A 12,767-nucleotide genomic window follows, 5' to 3' on the forward strand; every position below is an offset into this window, starting at 1 on the left:
AGTACATGGATGTGGAAAGAAGAGGGATGTGGGCCAAATGTAGGAAAATAGGATTAACATAGATAGGCATCTCGGTCAGCATAGGCAAGTTGGGTTGAAGTAGAATTCTCTCCCTGCTTCATTTTTGTCCTTCAAGACATGCCTTAAAACATATCATTTTGACCAAGCTTTGTCTTTTGGACTTCATCTTCTCAAATGGCTATCAAATTTGTTTAATAGTGCACCTGTAAAATCTCCTTGGACATTAATTCCTTAAAAAGGCATCACAAATACAACATTTTCCTCTTAAAATACTTTCACAAAATAATGCTATCCAATCCTGGTCATTAGATGATTACTGCATTAATATTTCTCAAATCATAGAATTACTGACCAGATTTGTGTTTTCACAGAAGTCTAATAAGCTCAAGAGCTGATATACATCCATAACTCTGCCTGTTATCAAATGTTGTTTCAGCTTTCTCTCAGATTGGGTAAAACACTAATGCTCAGAATCTTTTATAGAAACCATGTTAAAGCTTGAAATATAATAAATTTATTAACTGAACATTACAGGATACAGTCATTAGTATAATTAAAGCACCATATAAATGTCAGGAGTTGATCTCAGACAGTATACATTACATTCTTTGATTATGCACATGCAAATTAAATTAAAGATATCAGATTATGTAATTTCTGGTAGCTTACATAGACAATTTACAAACATATCCAGAGCCACTATCATTTCCTAAAAAGTGGAATGGGTTTAGGACAGAGTTTATCTTTTAAATTTTCCGTACAAGCACCTTTACATTATGTATAAAAAGAACCTGCATTTTCCAAATACAACTATAAAGCTGGAATCAGTAAACAAGAAAAAAAAATCAGACAGCATAAGTGGAGAAAAGTGAAGAGGTTTAGATTAATATTTCAGGTTTATGATCTTTTATTACAACTTGAAGCCAAAGCTAAAATAAGAATCCAACCTTTTTGTTTCCTCTGCATGTTCCAGTAATTGAGAACATTTTCTAGTAATTTCCACCTGTAATCAGCTTCAAATGTTACCTTCAATTTTTTTTCTTCAATAGCTGATCAACAGAATTGTGTTTTGCAAGCATTTTGCTTTTGTGGATATTATTTTGAGTATCAAACAAAATGGAAGCACAATTTTCCATACAATTCTTTGTCATTATGTATCTATTTTCCCAATTTCTTTCCTACTTAGTGCTCCAAAGGGTTAAAAAAGTATCAATTAGCAGCATTTAAAAAAAATGTAGTGGTGGAATAAATTCAAGAAGACTCCACTATTTTAACCATTATATTTTAACCTCATGGTTCATTGAAGATGAGGTAAAATGTAGGGCGGGAAAGGGCAAAGTAGCACCTCATTAAGCAACCCAGGTTCAGTAAGTGCATTAGCTAATTTCCCTCCACTCTGATCACCAAGTCAAAGCAATAGACCAGGAATTTGTAGATCACAAGTTTTTTTATGCATTGAAACATTTTTTTAAAATCTCCTTTTCAAATGATTATGCTATTCATCTACTTGTTTTGAATTCCTTTTCAATGAATATATCTGCATAATTCTTTGGGTCTGTTATCTAAAACATGCCAATTGCATCATTATCATGTACTATTTGACTCTTCAAAAGGATTGAGGTGTCAACTCTAACAATTATTAAAATAAGCAAATTTTAAATTCCAAACTAGATCAGATTGTCATAGTCGTTGTCAGACTGGTCATAGACAATCAAGTTGTCCAAGAAAATAAACATACCAAGTTAGCTTGCATATCAGTTGGCATACATCTTTCCTAATGTAACACACACTTTACCTCTGGAGTGAAAATAATGCTGGTTAAGACTACCCCACAAGGGTAAATGACCAGAGTAATTACCTTAGACCCGGCTGGCTGTTGCTTCAAATTCTAATTAACTGACATGAAGAAAAGGACATTTTCAAAAGACCAATTCTGAACACTCAGCAGTGATCAATATGGTGGCTTTATACCAAGTTTGCAAATTCCATCAGGAATTTCAAACCTTTCCAGGAAAAAAGTGCAATAATATCATTATATTTGGTTTAACAAAAATGATTATCAACTGATTTTAAACAAGATTAAAATCCAACTGTTCATTTCACAATGTAGCAAACCAAAGAATGAATATTTTGTGCCATACTCAGTCAAACCTACTACATTCAAAGACTTACCAACACATTACGGAGAGCTGGAACTATCAGCAAGAACTAGATACCTCAAATTGCATTAAATAATTTTCTCAGAAAATGCCATAACAGATAGTCTTGGTGGATAAACAATAGCCTGTTTACCAGTACTGACAAGCTGTCTGGTTTTAGCTGGCAAAATACCTCTGTGCATAATTGGGGAAACCAGTTTATGCAAAGAATCCAGGTGAGTAAAATACCATCTGAAAATTCCTTGGTAGCTTGGTTTGAAGATTCATTTTACTGCAATGGCTTTTCTGTTCATCAAATATACAGGAAAAGCAGTCTTCACAGATTAGTAAATTTAAACTAGTCTGCATCTATCAGAAGGCATTTTAATCCTCTATTTTTCAATAAGTCTGGGAATACGGCTGCCTTAATATATACATTTGTGTTCTTAGTCTCTACTCCCATCTTTTAGACAGTAGAGTTTCTAGCTTCTCTATCAAACAATCTACAATTATTTGCCAATTTAAATTTATGAGTTATCAACCTTGAAGACAGATTTAACAGAGCTCCATATATTACAGAACAGTATTTCCTCCTTTGTCAATCATTGCACTGATGCTCGTGAGCAGGAAATGGGAAAAGGCTGCATTATTAACATTTCCTCTTCTCAAAAATGTTTCAAAAGGTGCTACATGATTGAGCTTTCTCTCACTTAAGTCTGTAATAGTGAGAATTCTTTTTCTAGAATTCACTTTAGTGAATCTGCAATATAACGATGTAAATATCACTACAAAATTAAACAGTTTTGAAAGAAAGTGCTGAGAGAAATGTATACAAAATGCAGTCCTCAGTATTACAGTGGTTGGATTTTTACAGATCAAAAGAGCTAAGAGGTCACCTTCCAAAAGTTACTCATTTAAAATTTTTGTAACAGCTATTCAGGGTTACTGGAAGCACCTTATAACTCTATGTTTACAGTTTGCATCTCAGCTTAAAAATAAAGGGCATTGTTCAACTTCTTATGGTCACTTAATCCAAGTCACAATACATATTAATTCATCACCACTAGAATTAAACTTCACTGTTAATATCTACATTATATTTCCACATGATTCAGCTTAGTTGACTGCTGGGAATTAAATAATCACACAGAACTTCAAATGACAACTCTTCTCTTTGATCTAGATTCAGTCTGGATGAGTTTGTCCTATTTGAGACTGTCTTCTCATTGATAGTCGTGGACATCTTGGACATGTAGTAGAGTTGTCATAGTAACAGTCTCTGCAAATTAAACATACAACATGCTAGTTAAAGAAATGCACATTATTACAATTCAAACTCAAAAGGAATGCCTATAGATTAAACATAAGCTCTTTATTTGCATGATGAAGCATGAGAATGTGGACTCTAATCTTATAAATTAAAATAAGGAAACAGCAGAAATGATTATTACTTTGAGCCAATGTTCCATTGGAAGAACAGCTTTCCAACATCTCAAAGCAGCTAAAAATGGAATCTCATGTTCAAGAATTTGCTAATATTAATGTAACCAAAATAATTATAATGAAAAAACTAAACAAACATTGAGAGTTTAAAGCATGCAAGGACATTGCAAATCCCTTGTCAATTACCTTCCAAAAGCTCAAGTTAGAGACCCGTTCCTCTAGACAGCAGCATGAACACATTTTGGTGTCAGTCCGGGGTTTGCTGAATCTTGGTGATCAGTGGTCATATTCACTGCTTGTTTAATACTTTATTGGTAACCCTGGTGGTTTTTGAAGCAATTTCTTTCTTTGTAACTGCCTTGATCACACCAACAGCCACCGTGTCTCATATCATGGACAGCAAAGCGACCAAGAGATGGATATTTAAGAGGAATGTATGAAACTAGGGAATTGTACAGTAGTTAACATGAAAGTCAAAGAGAAATTGCTAGATTTTATAATTTAGTGGTGGAATATTTAATTTCTTTTGATAAGACAAAAAGCATAGATTTGTAAGGAATAAGCAACACCCAATGAATCAAACAGAACTTTTTTTTTGAAAAGGAGACTAAAGTAGTGAATAGTAGAATGTTTCTAGATATAGTCCAAATTCCAACAAGGCACTTGATAAAAGTTCCTCAGATCAACATTTAGTTGAGATTGAAGGTCATTGAGTTTAAGGCCAATTATTGAGCTGGCTACAAAAATGGCTATACACCGTAGGGATAAATGGGAAATTCTCCATTTATCGGGGTGCAACTTTTGGTGTCCTCACAGCTGTGAGGAGGGCCACAATATTCATAAACTACTTTCTTTCAATGTGGCATTAGATATCAGCTACTCAGAGTCACTGTATGGTTTTAAATCTGTAAATATCGTATACTCCCATGCCACATTCACCCCTGAAGTTTCCAACATGTTCGTTTTATGAAGCGCTGCTCTGTAGCAACTATAACCAATCTACCTGCCTGTTCATCCCAACTCTTATTGATCGATTATGGCCATATCCAGTGAATTCATTTGATATCATAATCCTACAGGAACAGGTTGGTTTTTCCAGCAGATGGCTTACACCTTGGCTGCCCATTCATTTGGTTCAACATCCCCAATATCCTTATTGACTTTATATATAAAAGAAACCATGATTGTCTCTTGGGTTTCCAGTCTTCAGTTATCAATTGAAACATCAAGTTTCTTTCATCATTACTTGTCCTTTTTAGGAATAAAAGTGTTAACTCTGTCATTTTCAATTCCCAACAGTGTGTTGAGCCTGTAAGGAATATTTGTGTTGAGTACTGTGACAATATATTCCACCCCACCCCCCCAAGCATCCAGACAGGAGTATATTATCCTCATGGGGCAAATATCACATCAAATTGTTTTGAGTATTTTGAAGTCAAGCCCACTTCATCTCGTGACAGCACCAATGTTCTGAATGTGAAGTTTATAAACAGGGGCACAATTAGGTGTAGCACTTGGATGTGTTGAGCCATGGTCAATGGAAAGTTACATTTCTGTTCTACTATTTAATGAGATGGAGATGGAACAGTAATAATACCAATTTATTAATGCTCAGCTGAAGCTGACATTTGTGGAGGTAGTCAATGAGTTCCATGTAGCTGACTTAGTAACTGTCACTTCTGTATCCTCGGCTGCTATGGCATCATTTTCAGCATACATGCCTCATTTAGATGCTGTATGTGGAAAATCTTCCGTAAAATTCACCAAGTTGTACTGTTTTTTTCTGAACCCAAAATACTTGTATGATGAAAACGGCAATGGTTCCTATAGCGATTTTTGGTTGCATTTAGCCATAATTTAATATAAACTTGGGAGTTTTGAAAAGAATATATACTAACCTGCAAGTTAAGTGGTATAATAACTTATGTCAAGTAATTTATTCCAATCCAAGAGAATCCCCAATCTGTTAAAAGTTCCTTGATCCATGGCCTTAAACAGACCTTGCCCCGTAAATCAAGCATCAGATTTAGAAGTCTAAGATTTGTGAAATGAGTACAAACATCTACACCAACCAACCAATGAAGCAAACTGGACTCCTGTACCAACCTGTGGAATACAGCAGAACAATCCTGGCACACAGATGTGTGGCTGTCAAATGGAAAAAGTACATCTCCCTCTTTGCACAACTCGCAGACAAACCCTTTAGCTTGACATCGCTGCAAATGGAGTTACAAAAATCAAACTAATTCACAGCTAGCTACATTTTATAAATCCAGTAAGCAGATCCACATTCATCATTCTAAACGTAGCTAATACAACTGTTGGAACAAACATTTGCAGTGTTGTCTTAACATTTTATATTTTGACATGCCATTACAAATTATAAACATACAGTATTCAATCACCCATTATATATACTAGATAGAACCAAAAAGTTTGCTCAATGAAGTAATGATTGAATACACAATTGCTGCAGTCGTAGTTACATACAAGTGAAAATTAAAAACACCATGAGATATTTTGTTTCAAAAAATTAAGCAAAATAATACAGACGACCCCGGCACAAGTGTCATCCGGGTATAAAAATTTGCCCTTAATTCACAAATCACTACCCAAAAATTTGATACACAAAATAAAATTCACTCTCACGGAATTTGTGGAAAGAAAGAAAGTAAATAATTCAGAATTTTTTCCAACTCGCATTCCTTGAAGCATGCACAAATGGTGTGGCTTTGCATTACGGAAAAATCATGATATGGATTGTTTTCTAGGAACACAATCCTCCTGGGGGGTTGGAGGTGGAGGAAGGAGGATCACCTGTATGTATTTGTTTGCCAGTCATTTTGGTGTCATGTGGTTTATCATACAGGCCACCATTGAACAACTAGGTGGCTTTAGTTCATTCAAACATTTGGCAGGGGTCCTTATCTTGTATATCTATAGAAGTGAACAATGGATGACAATAGGGACTAAAGCCCTACCAAGCTTAAGTTAAGCAACATTGTCCAGACAAAGTGGTCTACATAATTCAGATTTTCACTGCTTCATCCAAATAAGCAATTGAAGGAGCACATCTGGCTCTTTTCATGACAATGTTAAAAATAGACCAGAATGCAATGAAGTAAAGGCAGCTATAGAATAAATTTCAATAAAGGAAAAACATGGCAGATGTTAGAAATTTCTGCACAGATGCTGCCCTGGTTATTTCCAGCATCTCTGTACATGCAGAATAACTGAAAAAACAATTAAGCAAAAATGTTGCAGTCAAATCAAAGAATCAAGTCCAGAGGTTCTAGATGCATCTCCTTTTGCTCTTAATTTTTAACGTTACTTAGGTGAATTAGACAACAAAATTAGGAAGAACCATACTTGGATTCAGGAATTAAAAAATGAAAAATGTGACATGTAAATATGCTACTCTTAAAAACATTGATAATTCTGTAAAGAAACAAGACATGCAAGATTTTCCTATTGTAAGGTTGAGATTCACCAAGTGCTACCATAATACTTAATCCTTCTCCCCTTTGGAGGCTGATGAAGCCTTAAAGAATGCCTTAAAGAATTCCTTAAATAGTAAAAATCTGATTGTACCTCACAATCCAGTTTAATGTGTTTAGCAAAGATGGTGTGGATTTCAGTTAAAGTGCAGCTCAAGCGCCCAGTGGCAATGTCAATTAAATCCTGTAAAGAATACATTTCATCGTTTTCCACAAAGTGCTGCCGATCCTGTAACTATAAATGCAAATATTTAAATAGATATGAAAACTTTTTCCATGAATATAGATAAAATGCATTTTTTTCTACAACTCTAATAAATAGCGAACATGCCAAAGTATTGACTTTGGTTTCCCCTTTGAATCAATATTACAGGATCAAGTAATCTGCTTTAGGCACGTCTAACCTGCAACAAGAGTCTTGCCTCCATTGCCTCCTTACAAGTGATGAAGTATGGTTTCATTAACAAGATATCTTGTCGGAGTTTCTGCAGGCAAAAAGGAAGGTCGATAAATGTAGTCAACTAAATTACATTAGCAGATGCATTTCACTTCAAAAGGTCAACTTTCAGTAAGATTCAATAGGAATTGTATGATAAAATGAAGATTAAATAATCTCATGGATAATGGAATGTTTTAAGTCAAGAACAATCTCTATTAGGTTTACCATTAAAAGGAGATTTATGAAGCAAGTTTTGTTTTGAAAAAGCAGAGTGGTTGGTGCCTAGAACGAGCTGCCAGAAGTGGTGAAAGCAGATACAAGCAAAATTTAAGAGGCATTTAGGCACACACATGAACAGGCAGGGAAAGGAGGGATTATAGACCACGTTCAGGTAGATGTGCAGTTTAAATTGGCATCATGGTCAGCGCAGACATTGGGACCCAAGGGCCTGTTTCTGTGCTGTAATGGTCTATGTTCTCCTGAAGTCAGAAATATTCTCATTGTTTCCTATGTTTCATAGCCTGGTGCCCTCTGCAAACTTTAAACCAAATCACCAACACCAGGATATTAAAAACAGTACCCTGATATCATTTAGAGTAACAGCAATCACTACTTGCTCCCATTCACTGTGTTCAGAGGGACCTGGGAGTCCTTGTACACAAATTATTAGAATTAACATGCAGCTGCAGCAAGTAATTAGGGGGAGAAAAACAGTATGTTGGCCTTTACTGCAGGAGGATAGGAGTACAAGAGTAGAGATGCCTTGTTCCAATTATATAGCATTTTGCCAACATCACACCCGAAACATTCTGTACAGGACTGATCTCCTTACCAGAGAAATGATATATTCACAATTGAAGGAATGTAGTGAAGGTTGACCAAATTGGGTCCTGTTATGGGTGGGAGTGGAGGTGGTGCCCAGTGGATTGTCCCGGGAGGACTGATATGCAGATTGCACCAGCAATGAAGAACATACAAAGTCTTATGGAACTTCACAGGACAGTCACAGGGATGATGTTCCTCCTGGAAAGGGCACCTAGAACCATGGATCAGTCCCAAAATAAGAGGTCAGCCACCCAGGACTGAGATGAGAAGCAAAACAGGGGAAGGTAATCATATAAAAAGAGATAGATGGGTTTTTGTATATTTATGAAATCAAGGGATATGGGTTAGTACAGGCAAATGCCATGAAGGTTAAAAAAAATCTGTGAATGGCAGAGCCAGAACAAGGGGGCTAAATGGCCTATCCTGGTTTCCATTGCTCAAGATATATACAACAAACCATTTTTATGAATATTTTCCATTACATCGAAGAATTAATCAAGCTAGTTAAATTCAATTTGCCCTCAATATGTCAGAGCAGGACTTCCATTTATTAAGTTTTCCAGTGTGGATTATTTTGAGTATGGTTATAATTTCTACCAATTTCTCCATGCTTTAGGCTGATTGGCTTGCAATTGTTTGCTTTCTTTACACTTTCTCGTTCGTGGCTTTAATCAACAGAAAGATTACATTTTGCAGTCCCAGATGCAAGTTCAAGGGTTAGATCCTAAATCTAAGCATACCCGAATTTCCACCAGTTCTTCCACATAATTGAAGAGAAGCGGATTAATTGCTCGAAGTTTCAATACTGGCCGAGATATCATTAATGTGAGATACCTCATACTGTATCGGCACACCTAGTAATAAAAAATAAATTAATCAGATTGTCTCAAGTATCAAAAGCTACCAACTCATTTGCAGATGTTAGTTCTCCTACTGCATACAGAAGACTTGTTTATATGTTTATTCATGTTCTCTTTCTCAAAAAAACCTTTTACAATATTAAATCCATGAAATACAGAGTACGTACATCAAAAGAGTAAAAATACTATTGAATACGTTGTGTTAAATCATACTTAAGATCACAATACTCTAAATTAATAATCACATGTAATAGTTAATAAAAGGAAAAAAAATTGAAATATTTTAATTCAAAAAATCTACTCCCACTACCAAAAACCAAAGCTGTTTGATGGAAAAAAAACAAGGAAGAACCCTTAAAACCGTAACAGCGTCAGCCAATATCTGCATTTTAGTCACCAAATCAGAGATTTTGAAAATAATTCAAAAAAGGTCCCCAAGAGGTTTGAAAGTCTAAGTTAGATTCAAAAACTGAACAGCGAATCTTCTCTAGAACCTTTCTTAAAGTGAAAAACTGCTGTAATGGATTAAAGAACTTCTTTGTTTAAAATCAAAGTCTATACATCTTTATATAAATTATTAGCATCGGGAAAGTTATACACACAGAGAGGGTGGTGCACACATGAAATGAGCTGTCATGAGAGAGTGGACAAGACAGGTACAGTAACAACAGTTAAAAGACATTTGGTCAGGTCCATGGATAGGAAAGGTTTAGAGGGATATGGGCCAAATGCAGGCAAATGGGACTGGCTTAGATGGGCACCTTGGTCAGCATGGACAAGTTGGTCCAAAGGGCCTGTTTCTGTGCTGTATTACTAGGACTCTAATACTTCTACTTGTACACCAATTTATTATTTCATTTCAAGAAGTTGCAGACTTAAAATACATCTGAAAGCTATGCATATGGATTCTATAATACAGGTTTAAGTGCCAACATGTTCCACAATTTGCAAAACAAACATTTCCACTTTCTATTATCAGAGCTGCTACTAGAATTTCTTGTTCCCAACTGCAAAATTCTGTTTTCTTCCAATGTCACCCACCTTATGGGCTTCAAAATCCCAATTGTGTATGACACGTGCGGGAATGACTGCTACATCGTTCCAGTGGCAGCTGCTGCAGTAATATTGGCCTGTGTAGTCACACTTTCGTGCTTCAGCAGGCACACCACCTGAAGTGCAAATTAGAAGTCCAAGTAAGTAGGGCATAGGTGGCAGACAACAGAGGCAGAGATCAAACCGCAAACAAAGCAAGGTTAGCGGAACAATGTGCTCAGTCCAATACTAAAAGCCTCTTGGGGCACCAGATGGTCAGAGATTTAAACATTAACTCGCAGAGGCACTCATTTCCGAAAGAAAATACTTTCTATTTGTATACCTAGCCAAGCAGAATCTTGAAGTTAGATTCCACTTAAAGGCTCATATTACAAAATAACTTGTGACTAACTTGAGCATTCCCGAAACAATTACAGCACAAGCTCATATTAGTTGCCAAAAAAAAGTTGAAGATCAAGCAGAATCATCAAATCACAGGGCCACATCAATTAAGATAACAAATGATTTTACTTGGGTAAGGCAAGTATATAATACTATGGTGGAGCTCATCATAGAAAATATCCTAGCATGAACCATCCTACCCACTTGACTGTATACCTGACTGAATTTCTCTAGAGACAGATTTTCTGCATGGCATTGATACATTTATGATGCACATTTCAAAACACAGGTAGAGCAGCATAGCACTTATTAAATTTACGAGATTCCTATATAATTATCTACTGATAAAAACTTCTTTTAAACTAGTCTTTGGATGTGATCATTGTCCTTTTGAAGTACCCACACCCTCCATTTACTTGGCACTTTACCAAAGAATGAGGGGGGATCTTACTGAAACATGCAAGATCCAAAGTGGGGGCATTAGACAAGATGTTTCCACTAATGAGTGTCTAAAATGAGGAGACAGTTACAAGACAAGGTTTCAGTCATTTAAAACTGTGCAGAAAAATTTCTTCTCAAAGAGTGGTTAATCTCCAATTTTCTATCATAAAGGTTTGTGGGAGGTACATAAAGAGATAAATACATTTTTGAAAGATCAGGCAGTTGAAGGCTATGTGGAACTAGCACAGATGAAGAGTTCAGGCTTGAGGTAGATCGGGCACAATAGGCTTGAATGTCCAAGTGGCATACTCCCCTTCCTATTTTCTTATGTTCTTATGCAGCAGAAATATGCTAATACGCTTCATAGGAGCATTACAACAAAAAACTCTTGTGGAGCCATTTAAGGAGATATCAGGGCAGGTGATCAAATGCTTATTCAAAGGAGTATATTCTAACCTGCACAAAAGAGGGAGAGAGTTAGCTTTTAGCCACTGAAGGAATACCACGAACAATGGAATGAATAAGTTCAGAGGTTCTCAGAGGTCACAGCTAGCAGTGTGCATCTTGGTGGGTTATCAAAATGGAGATCCGAGATGAGAGGCAAGAACGTGGAGGAATCCAGAAATACAAATGAGAATTTTCAAAAGAACCATTACCTAAATGGGAGCAAATGCGGGCCAAAAATAGCAAGGATGAGTGGGGCCTGGTACAAATTAAAAATGTTCCTTTCTCAAAGAGGATTGCTACAGACAATTTGAAAGTACAAGCGTTGGGGTAGAGTGACCAGAAGAGTTCAAGAGCTACATATTTCATGAGGGCAACATCTTTTGGATAGTTAGTACTAGTGTCTGTGGCACTATTCTTTTCAATAGCCAATACTGTCCACCTCCAACTAAGCAGCCCAATGTTTTTAAGTGTAGATCACAGAATTACCCAAAGCACAAGTCAAGATGCTCAGTCAAAGCTTCAAAATTAAAAAAGCTTCTTTGCAAAGTTTATTGAACTGGCTGGTTAATATTGCCCATTCAAAATTTTGAAGCAAAAGCTGCTTTATAGGGCCTGCAATTTCACTTCTTTCAAAACACAATACTTCAAAAAAAAAATCTGCTATGTACAGATACTGAGAAAAGTCACTTTGGAGTATAAAAACAAAATCCTACATGAGGGAGTTCTCCCTCCAATCAAACAGACCTCATAAGGCAGCCTCTTCCCAAACACATTCATTGGATGTTTCCAAGTACACATTCTAAGTTTGAGACTGAGTTACACCACATGCTGTGATGTGACAGTTTCCCCATGCTCTTTTGAAGGTGGCAGGAAAATAAATTACAAGACAGTCTCCAAATCCAGTCATCAAACATCAGTGATATATCAGGAATAACGTCTTCATAGCAATAAAGCAATCCTAATTATTCAATCATGCTCTTAAGGACTATAAGAAAAAATGCATTTAGGTAGGGAAAGTACATTATTCAAAAAAAAACTTTAATATCAAATTGTTAACTATTCATTCATGGGATAGCTCTGAGCAATCTTTAAATTGAAATACAAAGATATACATCCTCCAACATTACAAATCAGAAAATCAAATTTTGGCAAAAACCTTCCCATCCTTTAGCAATACAAGACACTTCAAATAAACAGCATTAAATAGTTTAATTCTTTAAAG

The 12,767-nt window shown here is 35.9% G+C and overlaps 1 protein-coding gene across 1 annotated transcript in view; it reads right to left on the reverse strand.

Annotated features, from left to right (window-relative positions):
* Positions 1-512: 512 nt before the first annotated feature.
* def8 (differentially expressed in FDCP 8 homolog) overlaps positions 513-12,767 on the reverse strand; it is a 28,920-nt gene continuing 16,665 nt past the window's right edge. The window contains exons 7-12 of the mRNA XM_052028651.1: positions 10,265-10,392; positions 9,104-9,217; positions 7,504-7,584; positions 7,194-7,334; positions 5,709-5,818; positions 513-3,438 (exon numbers count right to left, since the gene is read on the reverse strand). Of these exons, the coding sequence (XP_051884611.1) occupies positions 3,345-3,438; positions 5,709-5,818; positions 7,194-7,334; positions 7,504-7,584; positions 9,104-9,217; positions 10,265-10,392 (668 nt within the window). The 3' untranslated portion in view covers positions 513-3,344. The remainder of the gene's footprint in view (positions 3,439-5,708; positions 5,819-7,193; positions 7,335-7,503; positions 7,585-9,103; positions 9,218-10,264; positions 10,393-12,767) is intronic.

Source organism: Pristis pectinata, chromosome 13 (assembly GCF_009764475.1).
Source record: "Pristis pectinata isolate sPriPec2 chromosome 13, sPriPec2.1.pri, whole genome shotgun sequence".
Lineage (NCBI taxonomy): Eukaryota > Metazoa > Chordata > Chondrichthyes > Rhinopristiformes > Pristidae > Pristis > Pristis pectinata.